Raw genomic sequence first — 26,679 nt, 5'->3', positions numbered from 1 at the left:
CTGTGGGTTACTACAATTTTGAGGTACTTGTACTTAACTTCCTATTTCATTTTGATACTACTTACTTACTAAATTTTGGAGTCATATATTGCACTTTTTACTCCAGTACATAATACTTTCAGTTAAACTAGTTACTTTGCAGATTCAGAATATTGAAACAATATATAAAAACTATGGCGCATTATTCTAGATAAAGCTGCCCAGCGGTACATAAAGCAGTTGGGATTAGCAAAATTGTTACCAGCTGCAGCATTAAACTGATAATAACAATACAATAACAATAATATTTTAGAGTAGAAAAACAAATATCTCAAAACTGTACTTAAGTAAAATATCTGAACACTTCTTCCACCACTGCGTCTGCGTAGGCTATAACTTCTTTTGACGACTACGAGCGAGTAGGACAGGTGGTTTTAACATTTACTAGCTAGACTGGATATGTATTGCAGATATCTGTTATTCAATTCTTCCTAGTCAAAAAAAAAACATTTCAGATATCAACAATAACATTCTTACTAGTACAAGTGATGTCTCGTTTGCCATTCATGTGTATTGGGCCTTAAATTTTATTCAATTCAATTCAATTTTATTTATAGTGCCAAATCATAACAGAAGTTATCTCAGGACACTTTACAACTAGGTAAAGACCACACTCTATGATAAACATAGACCCAACAATTCCCCCGTAGAGTACGGTGGCAACGAAAACCTTCCCTATTACAGGCAGGAACGTCAGACAGACCCAGCTCTGTGGAGGACACCTATTGCAATGAACATTCTGGATATGTGTACTGTAATTATTACTAGGAAAAACTCCCATTTCAGATATCTATAATCCAAATGTTACTGGTCATAATTTTAATTTCAGATATCCCAAATGAAAAACCATTCCAGATATCCATAGTGTAGTTTTGACTATCCAAAATACATTCAGACTAAAAATATCATTAAGGATATGCACAAGTGCAATTTCACTGGAAAGAATGACATTACAGATATCCAGAATAATGTACATTCTAGATATGAAATGTAAATGTGAATTGAAAGCCCAATTCACATGAATGGCAAAAGTGACGTCATTAATACTAGTAATGATGACGTTGTGGATATCTGAAATGACATTTGTGGACAGAAAGAATGTCATTGTGGATATCTGAAATCATCATTCTGACGAGGAAATATTGAATATCGACGAGGAGAAATTGTGTTATGGATGTGTTGAATTTAATTACAGATAGTAGTATGATTCTATTAAATGTTTAAACCACTTGCCATAAGCGACTAGATGCAGCGGAGGATTTTGGGGGGAGTTTGTGTTTAACGAGCCGACCCTGAAGGCAGCATAAAAAGTTTACGGTCATAAGTGTAACGTTAGAGGTGGGAGGTGTGAAGTGAGCGAGCCGGGGGAGGAGCGACTATAAACGGCATAAGTTCATCTAAAATTTCGACACTTCGTCGCTTTCGCCTCTCTTCGGTGGATTTTAAAGACTTCTTCATCAAGGTGAGACCTCCAAACACCGCGGGAACACCGAACTTTTGTTCGTTAAGTTAACCTGTTTTCCGTTAACATCAGTTTTGAACGGAGCGTGTAACCATCTTGTTTTTTTAAGTCAAAAAAATATGTTTTTCCGTTGGAACAGTGGTGGAGGAAACGTGTCCAACTGTCTGTGTTTATGTTAGACTAACTTAGTTGTAAAAACTAACAAATTCAATTAGAGAAAGCCGCTTTGGTTGATCTAATTATTTGAGACAAAGCTGGTGTTGTCGCTCACTTCGTGGTGGTTAACGGTCCGTGGCGGGGCTGGGCTGGACGGGCTCCGGTTCTTCCTGTAAACGGCTCCTCCGGTGCCTTCACGGCCCAGACTGTGAATGTTGTAAACAGTGGTGGAAGATGTACTCCGAGCTTTTACTTAAATTAAAGTAGTGATACCACACTGTAGAAACACTCTGTTACAGGTAAAAGTCCCGCAGTCAAAATGTTACTAAAGTTACAACATAAAAGTATCCGCGTCTAAATGTACATAAAGTAAAAGTAGTCATCATACAGAATGGCCTATTTCAGAATATTATATTATCAGATTATAATTATTGATAAACTAATGTTAATATCACTTTAATGTTGCAGCTGATAAAGGTGGGGCTCAGTTTTATTTACTTTATATACTGATGTGTAGCTTAATCTATAGCAATATATATTATTTTATTTCTTGATAATGCTTTGTATTAGTAATCTACATCTGTAAAGTAACTAACTAGTAACCATACAAATTTAGTGGAGTAGACGAATAAAGTAGCATAAAATGGAATTACTCAAGTAAATGCAAGTGCAGTACTTGAGTAAATGTACTTAGTTACTTTCCACCACTGGTTGTAAATACCTTAACATGTGTTAATAGCAGTTAAAGGGTGGTTCAGCCTGTTTTTAAGGTCATGTTTACTGTTTACACAAAGTAGCTGGTTCTCTAAACTCTGATGGTTTTTTCAAATCACATTATCGATGTGAGCCATTATATTAGAAGATTCTTTATTGTTGACTGTCTTCAGCCATGACTTCAGTTGCTCTGAATATTCTCCTCCTGATCTGCACTTCTCTTCCTCATAGTTCCCATTTGAAACCACGATTACATTGTTTTTAAACTAATCATTTTACCTCGGCCTCCTTTTTTGCCGTCACAGTTTAGCACTTAACTCATGAACGTAGCAGGCTGGTATTGAAACAAAAATATTACAGGGGAGCTAAAAGTATTTTAGAACGTTTCACAGATCTTAAAAGTTTGAGGTTTTTCATTCAAAATGTTGTAGTTTTTTGATTGTATTATAATATTTTCTTGGTTTTAATCAGATTCAATCGATGGGACGTGGGTGGCCCACTGGCCCTAAGTTAGTTATGTAATAGAAACTAACATTTGTAGTTTGTCACAGCTGTCCAGTTCATGGCTCAAGCACATTTTTTAGAGCTTAATCAAAATCAAATGACTCATCTTTCCCCACGCTGCTGCTGCTGCTGCTGCTGCTGCTGCTGCTGTTGCTGCTGCTGCTGCTGCTGCTGCTGCTGCTGTAGCTGTAGCTGTAGCTGCTGCTGCTCGTATTACAGCTGGTGTAATCATGGATGTAACAAAGTTTTTTCTTTTGTTTCTTCTTATCCAGGAAACAGATCCTCATCAGCCATGGGTGTAGAGGGGGGAATGAAATGTGTGAAGTACCTGGTTTTCTTATTCAACTTCATTTTCTGGGTGAGTAGCAGCTACTTAGCATTTACTATCAAAGGCAGCAGAGTGGATACAGATAGGGCACCTGAACATAATGTGAAGTGAAGTGAAAGGATCTTGTGGTGGCCAAAATAAAATCAACAAGGGAGCGAACAGGAAATAAGGCTTATGATTCATGTTATCAAGATACATCAGTGTATCCTTTTGGCAGGCTGAAACATGGACTAGTTGTGTGACATTTCTCCTCTTTGCCGGTCCCCCCGTGACTTTAAGCATGAACTTCAGTCTTGTTCCCCTTCTACCTCATCTATAAAATCAGCTGATGAGCAACCTTCGACAGCCCCTTGTGATTTATTCTTCCTCAACACTTTCTCCCTGGCTCACATGTTTGTTTAATATCACATTCATAAGCATGGAGGAACATGAACATGCGGACATTCGTCTCAAATATCCTGGATTAACCTGAGCGTGACATCCTGTACGTAACCTGTTTGCAGTCCCTTCCTCGTGTGTTTGAGCGCTTTGGAGCGAGAGGTGGTGATGATGGAATGTGAATCTTATGACCAGATTTCAAAGTGTAACAGGATCATGTGACTCATCCAGATCAACACTTTTCTTTTTTTTCCCCCTCCCCTCCTTCACTGACGATGTGCCACCAAACGCTTTACACAGTGAGCTGAAACACTGATAAGAAAACAGCACAGGAGGAAGAACAGTATTACAATGATGTTTCTATGCTCATTACTCGTTACACTAGTGCTCATTTAAAGAACTGGAACTATCGATTATTTTTGTTATTGATAGTAACCATGTTTTTGTTCTGCTGTAATAAACAGAGTATCTTTAGACTGTTGGTTGGACAAAGCAAAACATTTGAAGACGCCACTCTGGCATTTTTTACGAATAACCAAAAAATCAATATTTATTTTTTCAAAGATAATGGATAATAAAATTGTAAAACACAGTTGTAATAATACAAACTATGTCTTTACAGCAGAACTTATAATTGTGGACAAATACTATACATTAATAACCATGTAACAATGTTCTTACAACGTCATTATAATGTGTTTTATAAACATTTATTGAATGTCTATATACAGCTTATAAATTCTACATAAGAGGAATTAAAGTATGTATCTTATTGATCCTTTTTCAGTTATTTCCTGAATTATATATGTCTCCAAAAAAATGTAAAAGTAAAAAAAAAAATGCCAAAGTGACATCTTTAAATATTATTTTGTCATACAATCCGGTTTACTACAATAGAAATAACATTGCTCACAACATAAATGTTTATAACACACTATAATGTAGTTGTAAGCAGATAAAAGTGTTTATCAAGGTTGTTAAGTATCCATTAGTGGAGGCTGGTATATAAACAGATAATCGACTATATGTGATGTACAAATACTGTACATTAATAAACATGTCTTTATATCTGCTCAGAACTACAATAAAGTGTGTTTTAAAATACTTATTAAATGTTTATATTATGTTTATAAACCCTAAATAAGAAGGGTTAAAGCAACATGCTACCTTACTAGTTACATTTCTGGTTGTTTCTTATAAACATTAGTTGATAAAATGTTGGAAAACAGTAAAAAAAAAAAAAAAAGGCATCTTTAACCGTCTAGTTTTGTCCCATCAACAGTATAAAGACGTCAGTTTATTACAAAGAAACAAAGAAAACTCCCGTAAATATTCCCACTGGAGAAGCTGGAAAAGGTGAATTTTAGTAGTTTTTGCTTGACAGAAATGATTGAGTATCAGAATGGTTACTGATTAATAACTTATCAACTAATGTTTCAGCTCTACACATTTCCCTCACGAAATTGCGGCCTTACTATTCACCACAGCTTTTTTTGTTGTATTCTCTTTTATTGTATTCTGGGATTGATGTGACCATCTTTGACCTGTGCGCCTTTTTTGTCCCTTGTGTTTTCCTGCGTCAACATCATGTGCCACCAATTTGACTCAGGCTCAAATATTTGCATTGGTGTTGCCATCAAGGAGAGGTCCTCGGCTGCAGCAGCGAGGGTTTAACGTGGATTACACAACTACCAGTATACGTATACTAACAGACTTCTAGTGTAAATATCTAGGTTTTTATCCTGACACAAGCATTTGGGTTAATTTTACTGGAAATTCGCAGTAAGACCAGTTTAGGAGGAGTTGATCCTGGGGCTTGTGTTCATTTGTTTACTGACTTGACTATGCTGCTTTTTAAAAGAAGGGGGGGAAAGTGCTATAGGGGTTTGACTCTGATTAAATACAAAGAGCAAGAGACAGTTCTATAATAATCCTAATTTGAATTCATGTCTCTACCCTGGGCCACTTCCTGTCAGTATGTGTTTGTTTTTGCACCGTGACGTACAGTATATACAGTAGAAAGATAAAGAGGTCAATAAATGATCTCAGTCTGACTTACAAACGTTTACATAAGCATTATTAAAACCACATGTTGGGATTATTTATAAACTAGCCGGGTAATTCAAACAAGATAGTACTTATCAGAATCAATATTACTGCTCTATTCATCCTTTTAAGTCTTTTTCTTTTAGCAAAAACATCACTGGTTCCATCTCCTCTAATGTGAATATTTTCTTAGATTTTAATCTATAATAGTGAAAGGAATATTTTGGGTTTCTTTTCTAGTGTTGGCAGGTTAACTGAGTAACAGAGACAGTAATAGTAATGTACAGAATAGTTTGAAGCTTCGAAGCTTGAAACATAAAGTTGTCTTGAGAAATTCAAAATCAACAATAAAATGTTGCACAGCTTTTATTTATTCTTGTTTGTTTATTAATTCATTCGGTTTAAGCTTGGTATTCCTGCACAGTTTCAGATAAAGATGAGGCCACAGTACATTAATATTAGTCGTGTTGGTTCCAGTGGTGGCTGTGTGGGATCGTTTCAGACTCGTGATACAATCATTTCCACCCCAGAGCCTTTCTGTCTTAGCATAATGTTGCTAATAACCAACATGGTTTTATGCTCTTATTGAAGTAGCCAGCTGCCTACATGTATTTATATTTATGAAACTAAAGAGTAATGTTAATTAAAGAAAGTTGACTTTGACTAAGGGCAATGACCCCATAAATTATGACCACAGACATCCAAAGCTTCATTCAAAAACCTCAATAGAAGCTTTGAATGTTAAAAAATGACATTTAATACAGCCTTATTGTATTTCGATACATCTATGAAATGAACATTACTTAAAACTCTTTTTATCAGTTTATTATAAGGCTGTCACAATACCAGAATTTTAAACCTCAATACAATACTAGTATTAAAAAACTATACTCAATTCCTCTTTTGATACCATGGCAAAAACAGAAAGATCACATAAAAGAGGATATGTTTTTGGATTTTATTTTAATGTTTTATCTTCTTTTGTTTCACGTGTGCAGCTTGACTGTAGGTCTGCTTTTTTTTTTTTTTTTTTAGACAACCTTTGTATGTCACGCTCATTGCAAAGACAGGTCACTTGAGTTTCCAAACTGATTAGTATGTTGCCTGTCCTTCCTGCCTTGAGGTCAGTTTTTTCCACTCCTCCTCATTCTGTCTTCATGCATCAATTGACCAGTGACGTCCTCATTCAGATATTATCATCACTGTTGTTTAAGTTGGTTAAGACATGTTTTCGGTATTTAATAACAAAATAATTCAATAACAAATAACAAATGTATGGGTCTTTCAGTGTTGAGGGGCAGATGAGATTTTATTAAGCTTGGTGTTTGGTTAGGTAAGTTAGTACTTCTGCTTAATGTAATAAAATGAAAAATGCTCAGACACAGTAGAGTTGAGTAGCTGCAGTGTATGATTATTTTCCTAATTGATTAATCTGTTATTATTTTTGATTTATCGTTTGACCAATAACAATTCATTTATAACCAAAAAAAAAAACATTTTCTGAGGATGGACTAATCGTTTAATTGACTAATTGTTTCATTCTTGTGGTTAAATCCTCCAACTGCATCTGCTGTGAGTGGACTCTGCTGTCAAAGTAAAGACCATGCACCTCAGTGTAATGTTTGCTTTAGAGCCAGTTGATCCCAAACAATCCAGATCCACTTACACACTGTTTGTAAAAGATCAAATGAACTGCTCTTGGCACCCCACCCAAAGCAGTGACACATGCATACCACATTTTATCATCTGATCATTTCCCATCTGCACGGGGGAACCAAAGACTGTCGCAACGTCCTTCCATATATTTAGCAGCTTTAATCATTTGGATTGAGGTGAGGTGTTAATATGTATACAAAGTTTGCATCTTGTAAGCAAGTGAATATCTAATTTTGACATTTACTCATGACTGAATACACAACAAAACGATCGTTTTAAGAGGGGTTGTATGAGGTTCTTACTTACAGTAAGCGTATTACTGATGGTAGTTTGGAGAAGCAGACAGGAGTCCTGGCACAGAGCTAGTCAATGTGCTGATGTGCTGCTTTGGATGGGGGCAGCAGCCAAACATATTTTAGCCATCTAAAAAAAAGGACCACCAAAAAGAGCCAGTATCACTTCACGGATATAGTTAGGATATTCTGTCCGCTTTACCTTGCTGTCACTTCCACCGTGTTACCAGATAACCTGTAGGCCCGAACCAAAGAAAACATGCCTGTATTACATCATTAACACCTTAAACTATCCCCCACCCCATCTCTCTCTTTCCTGCAGTTATGTGGCATAGCGTTGATCGTCGTGGGAGTCCTGGTTCAAGTAACTCTGCACAAAACCTTGATCATCCGTGATGCCACAGCCTCCGGGGCTCCCATCGTTATCATTGTACTCGGCGTGGTGATTTTCTTCATCGCCTTCTTCGGATGCTGTGGTGCCTGGAAAGAGAACTACTGCATGGTCACAACGGTAATTCACATTGTACACATGAGTGAATAATGTGTGTAAAACTTGTATAATGTAGAAGAGAAAATTGCATTAGTGTAAGTCACTTAAGTATCTTTCGTTTTCTCTTTTTCCCCCAGTTTGCTGTCCTTCTTGTTCTGATCATTCTTGCTGAGATTGCAGCAGTCATCGTTGGATATGTCTTCAGAAACAAAGTAAATGTAGAATCTTACTGTTTTATGTGTAACAGTATTTAGGACCCTGCGGACAGTGTGTGGTTTAACTTCAGTTTTGTGTCTCCCATGTAGCTCTCAAAAATAGTGGAAGATAATATCGTCGAGATGGTTAAGGGTTACAAGAATGGCACAGCTGAGTTCGAAAGAACTGTGGATGCATTGCAAAAGGATGTGAGTTCACTGTAAATTCTCCCACTCACTGTTGACTCAGTGTGACACCACCTTCACATAACACTGCAGCATCCTGTTGGTCTGCACTGCATGACATTTCATTGTTTCTCTTTGCACCATCTGTTGATATAAGTTAAAACCTTTTACGGTACATTGCTGGCATGTTTGTCCGTATCAAATGTTATTCATTTGACACATTTGCAGCTTAAATGCTGTGGTGGGAACGGCACTTCCGACTGGATTAGCTACGGAACGGATGGGAACTCTGTGCCTGATTCGTGCTGCGTGACTGTCTCTGCGGGCTGTGGAGTCGGGGCCATGACAGACGCTGCCAAAGTTCACCAGAAGGTAAAGCCCTAGTGGTTTATGTGTTGTTGTGAAGTCAGTGAAAATAAGATATAGTTAAAATTACACACAGAATCCCGCAGGGATAAAGTATTTTTGTAGGCCCAGAGGTTACCATCGCCCCACAAAAAGCCAGTGGGACTTCCAAGTGGATTTTGGATTATTGCAGATAAGAAGCTCTGTAGTGCTCTGATAATTAAACATTTTGTTCAACAAGATTATCTTCACAAATGAACACCACTTTTGTGGATTTAGCATAGATAGTATATAAAACGGATGTAGCCTCTACGGCAATATCAAATATTTTAAGTTGATCCAATCATCCTCGCCCATGGACGTCGCCATCTTGTCAGATTTTTTTTTTGGGGCAGTTTTCAAGCCTTTTATTAGATAGGACAGACATGAAATGGGGGCGGGGGGGTTAGTTTAAGGTGTTAATGATGTAATACAGGCATGTTTTCTTTGGTTCGGGCCTACAGGTTATCTGGCCTTCAGCCTCTTTACATGGTGCGACTGCTGTAACCACTGTGACACTGTATGACTAGGCACTTGTGAATGTGTATGATTGCTGTATGTTTGAGGAGGTGGTCGGAGGGGCCTTAGGCGCTGATTAGCAGCCACGCTTTCGTTAGTCTGCCCTAAGGCAGCTGTGACTACTATCGTAGTTTACCACCACCATGTATCTGTGTGTATGAATGTGTAAATGAATGGAACCTGGACTCTGTAAAGCGCCTTGAGTACTAAGAAAGGCGCTATATAAATCCAACTTGTTATTATTATTATTAATATAGAATTGGCTGTGGTTAAGGCCTGTGTTTTAGAAGGGAAATGCAATCGCCACAATTAATAAACTCAAAAAGCACAAAGGTCCCATGACTACAACGTCACCACCACTAGCTTCCAACTGATTTTAAGTGGTCGGTTTGATGAGGTTTAATGTCCCTGACTATGTTTGTAGTCTCATTTAGCCACTTAACAACCACCTTTTATAAGACGCAAGCTTCAGAATTTACGAGTGGGGGCATTTAATGACATATTTTATGTTGTAGAACAAAGTGTGAAAATCTCTTAAGCTTGTGTTAACCACATAACTTAATTCAGGCATCTAATCAAAGACTTACTTCAAGACGAGGGAACTAGAATCAAACCATTTTTATGTGAAACAGCAGTTACAGTAAAATGTAAGGTTTGCATTAGCAGTAACAAGTAAACAGGAACGCAGTGTGAAGAATCGGTGTGAATTTATGACGACCCCGCAGAAAGCTATGACCCACTTCTGTGGTTATATTTTACTTTTAACCCTTTTTTGGCTCAATGTCAGTGTCACGCTTTCAACAACCCTGTCTCCAACAGCAAAAGCAAAAAAACCTCTGATAAACAGTTAACTGTTGCTGGAAAAGGTCAAAGAAGTGCTAAGCTAAAGAGACAATAGTTCATGGAGACCAAACCGGAGTTACTGTAGACAGAAAGTAAATATTAGACAGAAACATGGCTACACACGCCACACTGTACATTTTGGCTTTTAGAAAACAAAAGGCCTGCATCTGTTTATATGCATAGTCCATGTAACAAATAAAAGATACACTATTTCCTTATTGTATGAAATAATAACGCTTTATGGTCATTTCTGTGTTTCGTCACCTACGTAAATTAAATGTGCAAGCCTAGTTTGTGGCAAAGTGAAGGGTTACAACTTTAGTACTTTTCTACACTCTGGGTTTTATTAGATTGACTAGATAGATTTCCTTTATTGTCACTGCAGAGCACAATGACATGAAGTAGCAGTCCTGACGATGCATTCACACACATCAAACTGTATTAAAAATAGAGAAAACAGTATGATAGCTGTGATATTAAAATGAATAAGTATGTGTAAAGAAGTATACAAAGGTGTGTTTGGAATGTAGCTGTAACTAAGTATTATAGTGCTGATAGTGTCGAGAGATTTTTGCAACTCTTTTTACACACACAGCGTGGGTGTGGGGGCTTTAACAGGAAGTAAAGCCAAAGTCAACACAACACTTCCATTGGAATCAATGTTTAACCACAAAGCAACAGATCTCTCAAATAACGCCTCTAGCAGTTGACTGTTCATATTGAATCTAACTTTTCTTTTGCTGTAGGGTTGTCATGATGCTATGGTGGCTTTTCTGAAGGAACACATCCTGTGGGTGATAATTGCAGCTATTGTAATTGCTGTCGTGCAGGTGCGTAATCTCTACATATTACCCATTAAAATGACTTAGTTTGAAAGATGGTGTTTATGTTTTCATTTTGTCTTTTGAACTTTTTAAATCTGATGTTTTATTGCATTTTTATTGTCATGTCCAGTGGGTTTATCATGCTTCCAAAAGTGCTACAGGATATAAAGCAGATTTTTTTTAAATCGATTATTCCGACAGCACATGAATGCAGCTCAAACTCCCTATCTCACAATGTTATGTCTCACAGCTGCCCTGTAATTTGGATCCACTCCAAATTTGATGGGCTCTTCATTTGCCCGTGCCACACCCTTTCCCCCATGTTTCATGAGAATCAGGCCAGTAGTTTTTCTGTAACGACCAAAAACCTTCTTGCAGGAGGTAATGTGATTGAATTATATGTAACTGTCAGTGCAGGTTTTTCGATGGCCCATGCCGATATTTAGAGATCAGGGCAGGGCATCTGATAAAATACAATTTAATAATAACAAATGAGACACAACATTGCTGAACCGAAATGAACATTTATTTATTATTTATTAGTTATTGTCTGCATTGGCTCTCAAAACCTTCCGTTGTGTGGACGGCCGCTAAGAGGCTTCACTGTTACTTTTCATTCTACAATCATACAAAATGACAAATCTGATAAACGTTTCACTCATTGGGAGTAGGAGTGGGGGCTGGCTATGCCCATGCAAGAGTTTGTTGAGCTGTAAGCTAGTTGAGCTGGTTGAAGGCTTGTTACTGGTCCGTCCGTAGAATGGCCAAACTGAACACCAACTTTGTTCAACAGCAGCGACACTGACAAGGCTGCCTGCAGATGCACCTGCTGACATGTTTTGTTAATCAGTGCTTCTTGTATGTGATTGTTTTCCTTACAGATTTTGGGCATCGTGTTCTCCTGCTTATTGATGAGAGGCATCCGCAGCGGCTACGAAGTCATGTGATTCAGCTTCTCACCCGAGTAGGAGTTGTCCGTTCAGGTCACGCTTATTATGAGCTTCATTTGGAAACTTTTAATATGTTCATCTTATACTTCAGATATAATGCACAGAACAATATATTTGACCTTGTATTGACTTTGGATATTTTGGGGGGTTAATATCTCAATTAATAATGTTATTCACTTAGGAAAATGATAGAAATGATTAATGTCCACTTTATTGTCAGCGTATGTTCTTGTTGGTTTTGAGGATTTCTAACATATTTTACTCGTTCTGTTACGAGACTTAAGATCTGTTTTGATGTATTGCTGGTTCTCAGCTTTTGTTTTTATTAAAGACTCTTTAAATTACATCAAATTATGCTTAAAGTATAGGACGAAGGGGGGAAGTAAATGCACCGAAAAGGTTTTTATTTCAGATACAGTTCCATTACAGTGTATATAATATTGACACAGCAACAAAACAGAAACAGTTGAGAGAATAATACAATGCATGTTTTGTTTTTTAAAAAAAAAAGAAAGGAACTTTAGCAACTCATATTTCAGGAGTATTGTGCCAGTCCTTGTGAAAGGCACAGGAAGTAAATGACATTTTCTATTTTACACTTTAACACAAAACACCGGTGCAGGGGACGTGCACTTCCTCTTTGTACTGCTTCCCTGAAGTAGGCGGAAATTAAATTCTGTGCTGAAGTGTGCTGAGTTAATGTCATCTTAAGCCTCCAAAGCAAGAAATCGTCACGTAAACAATAAAGTAAAGTGCCATCACAACTCTTTTCAGGCAGCTTGTAAATGCTGTGCTGCACCCTAAAAAGGAAATAAATCTACAAAACAAGTTCAGCTTCTCACTACACAAACAGGCTTTAATGTCTTTGGAAATGCAGACATGATTGGAATTTTTTTTCCATCTCCATTTAGGATCATCAACATTTTTTCCTTTTTAGAACGTGCCTTGTAATCTAATTTTTCATGTCGACTAGCTGTTCCGTATTTGACAAAACTATTTCCTTTCCTCAAGACTGTTGCAACAAAATCTCCCCTTCATTGTAAAGAACAAAGCAAAAAGTGAGGTAAATGTATGAGAAGCTACAGTACGTGTTTGATGTGAACGTGTAAAGACATTTAGCACGCCCAGATGAAAGCCATTTTATCCATGTTTTTGTGTTTGTGGAATGAGTTTGAACAATTTTACCTTTACACAAGTAAAATAATAACAGCACACAAAGCGCTGTAATGAAGCGTTAGCCTAGAAGTAAACAAAAGACGAGTCTGAGCTTAACAGTGGTAACAAGCTTGAGATACAACGACGTAATCATGATATTACCTCAACAACATCACTTACTATAGTTCAGTGCATCAAAATCAATTTGAGTCCCTCGTGAGGGTCAGAATTACATGGAAACCCCACTAAGCACGATTTTTAATCTTGTCTTATTGTGCCAATTTATTAAGTGCAATCACACTCACCACTCCCCTGATAAACACACAACAGATTCATCCTCTTTTTTTTAAAAGAAGTCCTGTTTTCATGTACGTGGCAAACTGTTTTAAGGCCTCTAGAATTAACAGGACCTTTTTTTTTTTACCTACGAGTTTTGGGCTGAGACATTTTTTCCTTAAATCTCAAAATCTTGTCAAGAAGAACTGTTTTGATATGTTTCTTCATCTGGGGGATGGGGGGGGGGGGGGGGGGCTGTGGCCCAGTGCATTAAAGAGACCACGATTGCAAAAGCAGATTGCTTCAGGCTTCCTGTCAGGGTCGGCTGACACCGATGGAGTAGTTGGCAGAGAGAAATACAATGCAGTGTAAAAGCAGTGACACCTCTGAGTCTGCAGAGAAAAAAAAGACAAGTTTATAGGAAGGGTTAAAGGAATAGTGCAACACACAGGCTGAGAGTTAGATGAGAAGATCGACTACATGCATTAAAAAGTTGTGTAAAGACTTGAGGCTGCAGAAGAAGTCTGACAAAGTGCCTCAAAAGATGAGTCAGTCACTTTTGATGGGTCTGAAGACTGGTGCATTGTGGGTAATGTAGGCGCATGGTTTTCACAAGGAAAAATAATGCATATAATTAAAAAATAACAATATCTCTGGCTATGTCGTATTGATATTCCCTTACATTTTACCAGGTTGTATGGTATATGATAGTATTTGTGTTAAAAACATCAAACTGAGGTGAAAGGAGTCATGCATGACATGTAGCCTACAATGCTGTGTGTCTAAAATGCAGTTAGCCTACTCTGACAAGCCTCGCAAGGTTTAAAAAGTGGGTAAGAAATAACAGCATATAAACATCAGTGGATAGAACGGACATGTTGAAGGAAGACTTTGGACTTAAAATAAAATCATGTGGCTGTGACTGGCTCATCTTTATCATCGGGACTTAACCCAAAATACTCCCAAACACGGGCAGAGGCATTTTTCATATTAACTAGTCCAGATTAAACAAAAAAGATCAAACATGTTACATGGACTTGAAAGACGTTGTTGGCTGGATTTGTTACCTCCAGACCGAACCAGGCCAGCTGTGCCCTGTTCCTTTATGCTAAGCTAATCAGGCGCTTCATATTTATAAGCAGCACAGACATGAAAGTGGTATCTTTTCATCTAACTCTCGGCAAGAAAGCAAATCATTTTAAAATAGATAAAAACAGACATCTCATCAAAATACAGTCAAAGTCACGAAACTCAAAAAAATACTGCACACCCAAAAGAAAATACCTTTGAGTGAGGATGACACCTGGAGCCACTGGGATAACCACTCACGACACTGGTTACTGCTCAGGCTATTCGAATGGAGCCCCCTCATATAACAAGCCTGAAAGGGAAAACATTTATTGAATGGAATGAATGAGTTAACATAAGATAACACTTTATTGTCCGTTTGCACCGAAATTTGTCTTGCCACACAAGCTCCAACAATTATACATGAAGACATGAGACAACATCAATAAAAAACATAAACAACAACTATGAGTAATAAATATGATGGGAGTCAAACCCTGCAGGAGTAGTCATAAATAATCTGGGGGGGCGGGGTTTCATCATGTAAATCATGTTTGGCCAGTAAACAGGGTACGTGCAGGAATCATGGGGTTAGATTTAATCGCTTTTATAAGACCCTTTACAGACAGTGTAAGACCTCATCACCACTTCTAACCAGTTACATACAGGTACACAGAATCCCATTACACACCAACGCAATGATTACATTCATGCAAACATTAGTGTATAACCTTTCTGAAAAAAATATACATACTGAAGCTACAACATTTAATAACTTAACAAAATGGGGTTTACAACTTTTTAAGACACTGCAGGAACCCTAAAAAATATAGACTTTGACCGACCTGTCTGAGTTCGGAGTCAGTCAGCTGCTGAGGGCCCAGCCTGCTGAGGGCCCGGTCCAGCTGGAGTAGCTCCAGGGCGTGGCTATTCAGCCGCTGGCCCATCAGGAAACTCGGAAGGCGAGGCGTCAGGAAGAGAAGCGGGCTGATGTGTCTCTGATCGACCGTGAAGACACAGACAAGAGGTGTTCCAGTGGCGTTCAGGCTCACCGAGCCGTTTGCATTTCATGTCAACTGAATGGATGTTTGTTTGTGCAGGATGTTGATGAAGAGTGAAAGGGTGTTACTCACCATCTGATCCACGCTCATCCTCTTTATTCCCAGAGGAGGCCCAGAAAACAAGCTTCGAACCGCAAGGATTTCAGACACTTTAGGGTTTGCTCCACTTTGCACCTGAAAATACAAAGAAAGACCCGTTGTTTTATTTCTATATGCAAACATGAAGAAATTTGTGTTTTTTAAAACGACAGACTACTGTATATCACAGTTGACAAATGAGATTTCTGGTGTCCATTAAAGGTGGAATATGTAGAATGAGCAGACCACCACCATCTAGTGTCTCAAGATCGTAGTGGCAACAACAACAAAAATAATTCCACTAGTCTTGTTGCCAGGTTTGAAGACAGACCCGGTCCAGTAGCCTACAGGAGGCCGGGGTCTGTTTGAGCCTGTTTGAACCCATCTCCTTCGGCAAATCACACCATAAAATAATCATTATTTTAAATATTACTTCAGACTCAATATTTCTTTTATGGAAAAGCAATACTTTCATTCTGTACCCCTCAGAACGCCCCGTGGGTGTATCATTTTTCATGAAATATAGCTTTTAATAGAGATTCTACATAGTCAACCTTTAAGTAATTCTCACATTTTAGTTTTTTATATCTCTCTCATGGAAAGTGAATGCATCAGTGGATACTCTAGGATTATGCTCAAGCAGATTTAAGTATAATTCATAGCTGGTGGGAGTACAACAGGTGGCTAATGAGTGCGAAGGGAGAAGATATGATCTGTCCTGCACCATGTGACATAATACAGTTTTTTCATAACCAAACACTTCTGATGCGTTCACTTACTTTAGCACACAGGTCCTTAAGGCGACTCTGTAGCTGACCATCTTTGACCTGTCTGCTCGTGTTCTCGAGCCCTTTGAGCACTGGCCCGTGGTGCCGAACCCTCTGGGAATGGTACAACCCCCGAAACTCTACCTGCTGTTTGGGAGTCCAGAAATGAGGAATCAGGATCTGGCGGGGGAAAAAGTACCTGGCAGGTGGACAGGAGGAGATAGAGGTAGAGAGAAGGGACACATGATAAAATGTATATTAACAGGGACGAGATAGGAAGGAAGTTCCAGCATGAATATTAAGAGTGACATGAATAATGCTATCAATCGTTTCAGAATGCTTTGTTGAATATGACTCAAAAAGAGCCAATTAAATAAAACGATGGATGCTTCAAAGTGACTCACATCAAGACAAAAACCAGATAGTTGGCAAAGGGAGGGATGGATATCACCACCAGTGGAATGGCCTTGATCACGTCTCTGCGAAACTGAGAAACAAATGTAAAGTAACTAAAGTTGTTGTATGATAATCAACATTACGGACCTGAAATTAAAACAACAAAAGCAAAGTTATAGATGAAAAATACTAATCACTCATTAGGATTTACAGAACGTCACTCTTACAATCTGAAATCTGCTGTTGTCTTTATAAAATTGAATTATAGCCTGTAGTTTGCCAATTTCTCTTTTAACTTTGCTTTTTAATTTTAACTGAGTAAAATCATCCTCCTTATTTGACCACGATATACACATGGTTTGCATCTCACACCACTACTGGACAGTAAACGCCTTAAAGAGACATTTTTGCATATTCCTACCTCCCCACGTGTCCGCTTTCTCCTTTGCTTCACTAGACAGGATTCAAATGTGTGATGTAGTTTGGTATCTATGTATATCACTGGTTTCACCATCTTCTACTATCAAAGAGCAGAAGTTCTGCACACTTGTACATCGACAGGCGCGTGGTAGAAAACCATGTGTAAAAGACTCCAGCAAACATTCTTCTTCACAATACGCAGATGTGTAGACCTTCATCCAGTTATTTCATCTTCCACTGTGAAAAACTCAACCTTTTGTCTAATTATGCTTTGCAATAAAAAATCTTTTCATTTGTAAAATCCAGGGTTTGTACACCTTTTCCAAGGTCAAATTCAAGCACTTTTTAAGCACTCTCAAGGTCAGTTTTCAAGCTTTTCCAGCACCTTACAGCTGTAGTAAATTCCATACTTCTACAAATACACACATATTGAAGATTTATTATTTCACCTTTTTTTTAAATCACGTTAAACGAGATGGTATTATTCCATAAACATCTGAGATGTTGTTTCTTAACACCAGAAGGATAAGATATTTAAAATATTTATATTTATATTCTGCAGCCATTTGTTGTGAAAGAAATGCGGATACAACTTCAAGCATTTTAAACTTTATCAAAAATTAAAGCACTTTTCAAACCTTGAAAACGCAACACTAACATTTAAAAAACTTTAAGGATTTCAAGCACTCGTACGAACCCTGAAAATCTTCTTTTATACCTTTAAGGGTGGATTCATATTTCCTCAAGCCTATCTTAATACAGTAGTCACATTTAAACACAGCTCATATGTACAGTGGACTGAAAGAATGACTGGTCACTAATCTTTCCTCCTCTTATACTGGAACTGAAGCAATCCCTTCTCAGCAAAACCCCAATCCACAGTTTTTATTCTGGATGAATATGTATTCCAATGTTCAGCCGAGGCATATATAAGGATACAGCTGGCTTTAGTTTTAAGAGTCTTTAGTTTAATATTTATGTGAGCCAGCCCTTTAATGTTCAAAGACCTTCTGTAAAATCTGACCTGGTGGTCAGTGTTATCTGCAGTGCACAGAATAGGAGATAGTCTGCTGAGTTGTTTTTTAAGTGTACAAATATGATCAATAATGCAAAGAATTTCTACCCACCCAATAATATCTCTACATCTTAAATCACTTTTTTAAAATTATAATATCCATACATCTGTGAGAGTGTTTTGGATATGACTAATGGAGGTGGAGGAGACCCACCTGTCTGAGCTTCTCCATCTCCCTGTAGGGCAAATCCTTGAGCTGCACTCTGTCGTTGAACATTCTTACTTTTATCCTCTGCACCTCTCTGGCATCTTGAAACAGCTGCTTGAATCCTGGAAGTATTCAGTAATAAAAGGTTATGTTGATGATAAGAAAGAATGTGGATGATATGCTTCATTTCAAAATGTTCTGGTATTTGTTTATAACATAAACCGCGGAGTCTGACCCAAACAGCTGATCTGGCAACAGCACTACATTGAGAAAATGTAGTGCCAAGGGAAAAGGCTGTCTGATGGCCAAATTGAAATGACCATGAAACTTGGTAATGTTTGTGTCAACGCAGCTGTCTTGCATGCGTCAAACATCTGATCTTGCCATCTTTGTTCCCTCCTGAAAATGAGCTAATGCAGCAGTATGTCCATATAGGGACAGAAAAAAAACGTATAACAGTAAGAAGGCTTAGACAGTGAACTGACTTCAATCAAGACACAAGCATCTTAAATAACAGTGAGCAATTCAACAACTGTTACAGTTTATAAGGAAGCTTAAGAGTTTCCACATGTACTCTTAAAGTCAGGCCACTGGGGGGCGCTAGTGGAAAGGTAGAGGGAAAGACTTTAGAGAGAAGTCAGTAGCTGAAAGAATCTCCTTCGCCTTGCCTAATTTCTATTATTAGAAACCTGCTGAGTCGGACTGTTGACAAAGGTAAAGCTCTGAAAATATTCTAAATATAATGAGCACTTAAAGCAACAGTTGGTAATTGTCACTACATTTTAACAGCACGATCTGTGAAATTCGTAATGTATTTCTATCTATTTCGGTGTGCTTCTAATGTCATTGATAGATCCACTGCACCCCACCGACAACCAATCAGAGTGGAGGATTCTCCGATTTTAAGCTAAAAATAAACTAAAGTACACTAAAAATATGTTTCTGAGAAAACTTAAGGTGAGAATTATGCAATAGTATGTTTTGCTGCAGCTGCTCCTGTCGACAGCAGCTTCTGTGTCCGTACTCTGCTTCTCCAAACGGGCGTTGTGCTAACCGTCATTTACTGTAGGTAACACACAGACTATGGATAATTAAGTCATACAACCCCACTTCAAAAAGGCTGAACTATCTCTTTACCGTCAATAGAACTGGCACCAAAGATGCAGTTTATGTGAATGGCATTGCTAAAAAGAAGTTAACAAGGACCCAGGCTGTTGCCTAGCAATGCACAGCAAGTTCTACGAAAAATAACAAAACATTTTCAAAAAGTATCCACAGTATCTAATGTTAGCGATACAGTTAACAGGTGATCTTACCTTCCACAAAAGTGTGATAGAGTTGATAAAAGCGGGGAAATCGTCTTTTGAGGAAAACTTCATATTTGGTGTTTACCCTCTGGAGCCTGGAGGCCACATATCGACCGATACCGCGTCTGACTTTGGAGGAAGAGTAGTGTCTGCACAGGGGCAACCTATCAAATACAAGAGGTGAATATGAATAGATTAACTCCTAAAGGATCCGGGACTTATGGAGTGACTTTCTGCCAGTATGATGGGGAAAAAAAGATCCAGCAACTTAAGTCTTTATAATGACTAAGTATCTCGAAATAACGAGAAAGTATCTCCAAATAATGACTTAGCATCTCCAGATAATGACTTAGCATCTCCAAATAATGACTTTGCATCTCCAAATAATGACTTAGCATCTCCAAATAATGACTTAGCATCTCCAAATAATGACTTAGCATTTCCAAATAATGAGATAGTAGTTTGATTAGGCTGTTTGAGAAAGCCCTCATTACTTTGAGAGTGTTTCTCATAATTCTTAGATACTAAGACATTATTTTTGAGACACTAAGAAATTCTTGTGAAACACTAACTCATTATAATAACTCGCAGAATCCCCCTTTTTCATCATATTTGCGGAAAACACCTTCCATCGCAATTCCAATCGACAGACACGCCCCGGTGTTTAGATATAAAGAAACAAAGGTAGTTTTATGTTTGACGTGTTCCAGTGACATTACATATTAATATGATTTAAATATAAATTAGACAAGTCATTTGACATTATGCTTTCTGTTTAAATGTGTATCAAACATAATCGGTAAGGCATGTTCAGGTATGCAGCTAGCTTTTAATTAGCAAAGGTTCAAGTGATATGCGATTTAAACAAAGTGACAAGTCGTGGACGAATGGTGTATTTAAGAGTTTGAAACCGACCTGGACTGGCAGGACACATGAGGAGAGTAAAGGCCAGTTGTTATCCTGTTTGTCCTGAGCCCACATAGTCGGGTCAAAGACAAACGGCTGCACAGGCTGGAGCACAACAACGCCATGTTTGATATGGTGAAGTTCCGCCTACGCTACCGTAATGACGCTCATATACGGCAAAGCCAAAAGCCTTTCAGTTACCGTAATGTCTACTGTGCGAACAAGGGTTCAGAGAGATTTATTATTGTCATTTAGTAGGTCTCACAACATGTATAATTATTTACCCAAATATTCAGATTTTAATAGAATTTATTATTAGTATTAAAAGTATGTATTAATGCAAAATAAGTATTAGTATAACAAAAAAGTCTGGTTATTGTGGGAATAGTGCAATAGTTTAAGACTGCTTCTCAGACTTTGTACATGACGAACCACCCTAGAAAATATCTTTCTCAAGTGCCATCACTAAGACCAGTGCTAAAAACACTATTCAGCTACGGGCAGGCTGGTTTATTCCTAATCAGAAGATTATTTATTGTTGACTGTCTTCAGCCACAGCCACGCTGTAGGAAAAGGTAGAATCAGAACTGACTTGTCATCATTTTACCTCTGCTCCCTACCCTGCCATCATCGTTTAGCTCATAACTCATGAACGTGATTACGCAAGAGGCTGATATTGGAACAAAAATATGACAAGAAATGCTAAACTTATTTAAAATTAGATTTCACATCTCATACAAGTTTAAGTATCTTCTTATAACTATATTAATTTAGCAATTAATGTTACCTTTATTTATTTTAGAGATTTCTTCGTGTACCACCACAGAGAGCTTGAGTACCACGGTTTGAGTATAATAAGGTACATTTACTCAAGTTCTGTACTTAACACATTTATTTATTTATTGAGACTTAAGTCATGTTTAGTCCTCCATAAGTAAATGCTCCACCCATGTTATTTGTATTTACACAGTCTTCTGGCTATTAACCAGTTTGATGAACCGGAAGTGACGTGATTAAAATGCTCGCTAAAGGAAGTTCCGGGCGGAGCAACTAAGTCAGCGAACTCTTTCGCCCGAACTCGCCGATCGCTAATGAGCAGACAAGAAACAAAAGGTTCGCGAAGTACTATTGTTCGTGGTAAGTCATTTTGAACAGACCGTATTTCAAACACTTGTTGAAAATCTCAAGTACAATTTCTCTGAGGTAATAAGAATAAAGCATTCATACTCGTTGTTTTACAAGATAACTTTAGGCGTAAAAAGTAATTTAGGCGACTTGCCAGTGTTTGTTAACGCTAGCAAAGATGGCTACGACCCAACTTTTTTGACGATTACTTAGCTAATTATTTAGCTCAACGAATGTTTCTAGAAAAGCTACATTTCCTCCTGTTACATGTAAATATCCTCAAAATAAAGCTGCATTTCAAGCAAAACCGAGTAAAACCAATTTGGCGCTAAAGCCATAACCCCCCCCAGGCGAGTAATGCCTCATTTAGACTAGGAAAAAAAGTGATTTAAAAGGCATAACTACTAGATTGTTTTCTTCTAAGATAATATAGAGACATATAAAAAAGTTAAGTAAAAAAAAGTGTGGAAATAGAACATACCTGCTAATAGAAATTGCACCTTTAAGGTAATTTAGGTAATTCAAAGTGCTTTACTTAAAACATTAAAAGCATTGGAAAGAAACGGATGAAATGACATGTTGATATAAAATGATAAAGTAAAATATTACAAAAATAAGCACATAAAATAATCCATAGATAATCTCTAAAGACACATAAAAAGTTAATTTAAAGACCACCCTGATCTCGCGAGCTCCATTGTATTTTACTCGTAAAAAATTTGCAGGTTGCCAAGCACCGAACCAATCAGCGTTGGTTTTGAGGCGCTCGAAGTGTGACGCAACGAGAAGCGACTGTTCAGTGTGACACAACATGGCGGCTTCCGCAGATGAGATGAGTGCAGCTATCCAGCAAGCTGCTCGCTAACGCCTTTGTCTCTTGGATACTTCTGTTTATCCGTGAATTCACGTTGCACAAACGGCAAATATCCTTTACCGATATGTTGTTTACTTTGCCTCGACGCTCTGTTAGTACGTCATATGCCTCGTGTATCTGATTGGTTGATTTTGCCTGTCTATCACTAGTTGGTGATGGACAGATGATTTATCCAATCAGTAACCAGTATTTCCGCCCCTACCCAAAAGATCTGCTACTGAGAGTTCCCAGATGGATATGAAGAGCAAATGCAAATCAGTCCATCTGCCGGAGTCAGGCTGTAGAAAGTCACTAGACCATACCTGCTAATGGGAATTGCACCTTTCAACAACAAGGAAATTCAAAGTGCTTTACATAAAACATTAAAAGCATTGGAAAAAAAAGATAAAACTAAATTTTGACATAAAATGACATTCAGATAAAATATTACAAAATTTAAAAACAACCAAATAAAATCATTTTAAATAGAATAAGTGAATTAATAAATTGTTTTGTTTAATTAAAGGCCGCTGCGTTTTCAGTCTTGATTTTAAAAAAAGGTGAGCGTTGCTGCAGAATGAGATGCATAAAAGTAGACCTCATTAACCTGTCGAATTTTTCATTTTTGGACTGAAGTCTGCCTCAAACAAGGTTTGCCCAAGCTTTTGTTGTTATTGGTATGCTCTAATCTTTTAGACAAACCTACACCAGCAAGCAAACACCCAGGTGGTCGGTAATTAGACCCACCTGTTGTAGATTAATGATCATGGTTCTGCAGCTTTGGATCGCTGCGTGTTGCACCTATAAAACCTGTCAGTATTGTCTTTAAGGTCAATGTTTGTATCTCTTTGTCAGTGTTTATTTTTTTGCATTCTGTGTTAACTTAAATCTATTTATCTTTTGAACTTCCTAGTTTACCAGTAGGTGTGTCTGGAGTAAATCCCAGCTGGAGATGGCGACCACCATTTTATTTGGAACCTCTAGTTCTCCATGCAAGACTACTTCTGTCAAAAGAGAACAGTTGGCAGAGGAAAACGGTAATACTATACATATTTATGCCACATTTACATCTTCAGCTGGCTTCTGTGTTCGTAAACCGATGTATTTTAGAGATGGGTAGATACTGTGTCGGTACTGTGTTGCTCAATACTGACACCTGCTGGATCTTACAAATTGTTACAGGCAACCCATTTGACCTAACATACTGATTTAATGACCCTGCTTTATATAATAATGAAATTTAAGTTATTTTATATTGTATTTTATATCTTAATTTAAGTTTAAAAATCTTTATATGCTGTCAATAAATAATGTGAACTAATGTAATAACCAATGACTGTATATAAGGTCATATCATGTGAAAATCTAAATGAGTGTTGTGAATGTGAGGATGCTTATGTACATGAGGCAGGAGGGGATTTTTGGGTGAATTTTTTTCCCCTCTCAGGCTCCATAGTGGCTTGAAAGGGCTATTTGCGCTAAAAAGATCTGGGATTATCCCATTGACAGATGCGCTTCCTTATAATCAGTTAATGCCACAGTGACGGGTGAAACTGCCAGAAACAGCAGTTGTAACGGTCACAGGACTTTCTTAAAGCGATATGCGCTCGTCACAAGGCTTCTCTCTTTGAGCCCAACCCATTCACTAATTTTTGTATGCATTTATTTATTTATTTCTTCGTTCTTCTCTGACTTTAAAGATGAAAAAGGAAACTGTGACCCGGAGAAACTTCTGCAGTGCCCCTTTGACATAAACCACCAGATCCGCGCCTGCCGCTTCCCATACCATCTTATAAAGTGCAGGAAGGTGAGTCGAGTGCTTGTTTATAGCAACTAACACCCGCTGGTATGAAAAAAAAATCATGTATAGCTGATCGAAAATGTCCTTTCCTTTTGTCTCTTTCACTCATACAGAATCATCCGAAACTGGCCAGCGAGCTAAAAACCTGCCCTTATAATGCTCGCCACCTGGTACCCAAGCATGAGCTGACGTACCACACTGAAACCTGTGAAAACAGAATATCTGTGAACACTGACAACGGTTATCACTTTTTTTTTTTTAACTGTCTTTTTATTTAGCTCTGCAGAGTCAATATGTACAGTGTTTGAGTTGAAGTACGCTCTGATTCCAGGTGGAAGCATTAATGGACATTGCACATTGCCGGTGCCGGTCAGTACTTGGGTGAACCCGGACATGACGGAGGATTGGGACAAAGGTATTAATACCCACAGCTTGTTGTTTTTACAGTTTGGATTTTCGTGTGATTGAATGAACAAGAAGTTATGTGTTAATTGATGAGTTTTTTTTGCTACCGATAGGTTGACTTTATTACTTTGAACACATTAATTTTTGCTTGTAGAGGTAACGGAGGTTTTTGTCTCGCAGAAGCTGATGATAATGCTGCTCCATTTGTGTGGGGCGTAAACACAGCACTGGATCAAAAGTAAGTGGCCTGCTCCACCCAGCCTGATGCACCTTTCAGCACTTGTTTGTGCATATTTAACATTTTTTTATTTATTTTTTTCTCTTGTCTTCTCAGCAGACAAGAGGCGAGGCCCATCAACAACCTTGGTCCAAGTTTTAGAACTCCGAACACCCTCCCGTGGTCAAAATAATTAATTTTTTTAATATAAGCTCATTTTGCAGCATTTTAGTCACTGATGTGGCATATGCACAAACGCCTCTACGTTTCTCTTCTGTAGTGTCTTGTATTCCTTACAGTAACAAGTGACTGTTCAAATATTGTAGTTGCTTTTTTAAAGTGTTTTTATTTCAAACCGGTTTGTGTGTGGTTAAATAGTTTGTTTGAAGGTTTTCTGTTTCAAATCACTGTGGTTGTTTTAATAAAGTTAATCGCACAGTGTAATGTGCTTTGGAAAAATCAGTTTGGCAATTTGAAATGGGACCAAAGGCTTTCCCCCTATTTTATTTTGAAAGTCATTATGTACAGTCTTTGACAATATTATAGAATGAAATGCATACATAAAAAAAGGAAAAGCTAAAGGAAGACCAGCATGAAAAGAAACGGGTAAGAGTTGTCACCACTTTAAACTTTGAGGTTGGCCATGGTTCTCATGAAAAAGGGGATAACAGAACCCCCAGCCAGGGGTCTATTTTCATTGGCCTATTTCACAGTATGTTAAATTTTGTCCTCCTTTTTTTTTTTTTTTTTTTTTAAAGAATGAATTATAATAAACTAGTCAATCTTCCTGCTCAATGGATGCAGCTGTTCAAACATTAACTGTCACTGCATGGCCACTGGAGGGCGGCACTCGTTAACATAAGCACTGTCATCACTTTTGGTTTGATTTCTCACTTTAAATAAAATTGTAATTCCATTTTATTTATAGTGTCAAATCATAAAAGTTATCTCAGGACACTTAACATATGGAGTGTCTAAACCTCACTGATTTATAATTCCCAGCTTCTTTTGAAACTTTATTTCTTTTATTTTATTATCAACTTTAGATTCAAGTAGCTCCTCTGATTCTCAAACATTTTTAAAGGGACCTTTTAACGCATATGGCACAACATTAGGCAGTGGTGGAGGGAGTATTCAGATACTTTACTTAAGGGTAATGACCAATACCACACCAATAATCTGTGAAGTGAAAGTTCTGCACGGTAAATGATACTTAAGTAAAAGTAAGTATAGTCAAGAAAATGTACTTAAAAGTAGGCCTGTTGAAAGTAAAAGTTAAACCACTCCTGCATTGATGTAGCTATTGTAAGTGATGGATTTAACTGTTATGGTTGGTTGAGATGCTCAGCTAAAAATTATTTTCATAATGAGTTAATCTGATTATTATTTCTGACAATCGATTGATTGTTTGGTTTGAAAAATTCAGAAAACAGTGAGAAATGCTGTCATGATTAAGCAGAGCCCACGGTGACACCGTCAAAATGTTTGATGTGTACAACCTACAGTCCAACATTCAATCAATGAAATCTTACCATTTGTGAAGCTGGAACTATGAAATGCTTTTGTATGAAAAATAACAGTTAACTTAATTATTTTTCTCAAATTCGAGTCAATCAACTAACTATTTTATCTGTACTTGAATATACCAGGGCTGG

The 26,679-nt window shown here is 37.7% G+C and overlaps 3 protein-coding genes across 3 annotated transcripts; 2 read left to right on the top strand and 1 right to left on the bottom strand.

Annotated features, from left to right (window-relative positions):
- Window positions 1-1,384: 1,384 nt before the first annotated feature.
- Window positions 1,385-13,549, top strand: cd63 (CD63 molecule). Its single transcript, XM_083919646.1, has 8 exons — window positions 1,385-1,501; window positions 3,148-3,233; window positions 7,899-8,087; window positions 8,204-8,278; window positions 8,372-8,470; window positions 8,675-8,818; window positions 10,939-11,022; window positions 11,898-13,549. Exons 2-8 carry the CDS (start codon window positions 3,168-3,170, stop codon window positions 11,961-11,963), a joined length of 723 nt encoding a protein of 240 aa, XP_083775772.1. The 5' UTR covers window positions 1,385-1,501; window positions 3,148-3,167; the 3' UTR covers window positions 11,964-13,549.
- A 103-nt stretch (window positions 13,550-13,652) lies between these two features.
- letmd1 (LETM1 domain containing 1) lies at window positions 13,653-20,765 on the bottom strand. The gene is made up of 9 exons (XM_083919645.1): window positions 20,633-20,765; window positions 19,727-19,881; window positions 18,417-18,532; window positions 16,776-16,858; window positions 16,384-16,570; window positions 15,599-15,700; window positions 15,311-15,463; window positions 14,682-14,778; window positions 13,653-13,789 (listed from the first exon to the last, which is right to left on the bottom strand). Exons 1-9 carry the CDS (start codon window positions 20,746-20,748, stop codon window positions 13,713-13,715), a joined length of 1,086 nt encoding a protein of 361 aa, XP_083775771.1. The 5' UTR covers window positions 20,749-20,765; the 3' UTR covers window positions 13,653-13,712.
- A 936-nt stretch (window positions 20,766-21,701) lies between these two features.
- Window positions 21,702-25,217, top strand: gtsf1 (gametocyte specific factor 1; the record flags this gene model as incomplete). Its single annotated transcript, XM_083920478.1, has 7 exons — window positions 21,702-21,760; window positions 23,515-23,638; window positions 24,302-24,408; window positions 24,516-24,642; window positions 24,734-24,817; window positions 24,988-25,045; window positions 25,145-25,217. Exons 2-7 carry the CDS (start codon window positions 23,554-23,556, stop codon window positions 25,215-25,217), a joined length of 534 nt encoding a protein of 177 aa, XP_083776604.1. The 5' UTR covers window positions 21,702-21,760; window positions 23,515-23,553.
- Between the last annotated feature and the right edge of the window lie 1,462 nt (window positions 25,218-26,679).

The sequence above is a fragment of the Echiichthys vipera genome (genome assembly GCF_963691815.1).
Source record: "Echiichthys vipera genome assembly, chromosome: 9".
NCBI classification, from domain to species: Eukaryota; Metazoa; Chordata; class Actinopteri; order Perciformes; family Trachinidae; genus Echiichthys; species Echiichthys vipera.
Note: the sequence above shows the minus strand (reverse complement) of the source record. Positions and strands in the feature narration are given on the sequence as shown.

Coding starts and splice junctions, on each gene's coding strand:
- cd63 (XM_083919646.1), top strand. CDS start 3,168: ATGGGTGTAGAGGGGGGAATGAAATGTGTGAAGTACCTGGTTTTCTTA. Junction 3,234..7,898: donor TATTCAACTTCATTTTCTGG/GTGAGTAGCAGC, acceptor TCTTTCCTGCAG/TTATGTGGCATAGCGTTGAT. Junction 11,023..11,897: donor TTGTAATTGCTGTCGTGCAG/GTGCGTAATCTC, acceptor TTTTCCTTACAG/ATTTTGGGCATCGTGTTCTC.
- letmd1 (XM_083919645.1), bottom strand. CDS start 20,748: ATGGCGTTGTTGTGCTCCAGCCTGTGCAGCCGTTTGTCTTTGACCCGA. Junction 18,533..19,726: donor CTATCACACTTTTGTGGAAG/GTAAGATCACCT, acceptor GAATACTTCCAG/GATTCAAGCAGCTGTTTCAA. Junction 16,571..16,775: donor TATCTGGTTTTTGTCTTGAT/GTGAGTCACTTT, acceptor TCCACCTGCCAG/GTACTTTTTCCCCCGCCAGA.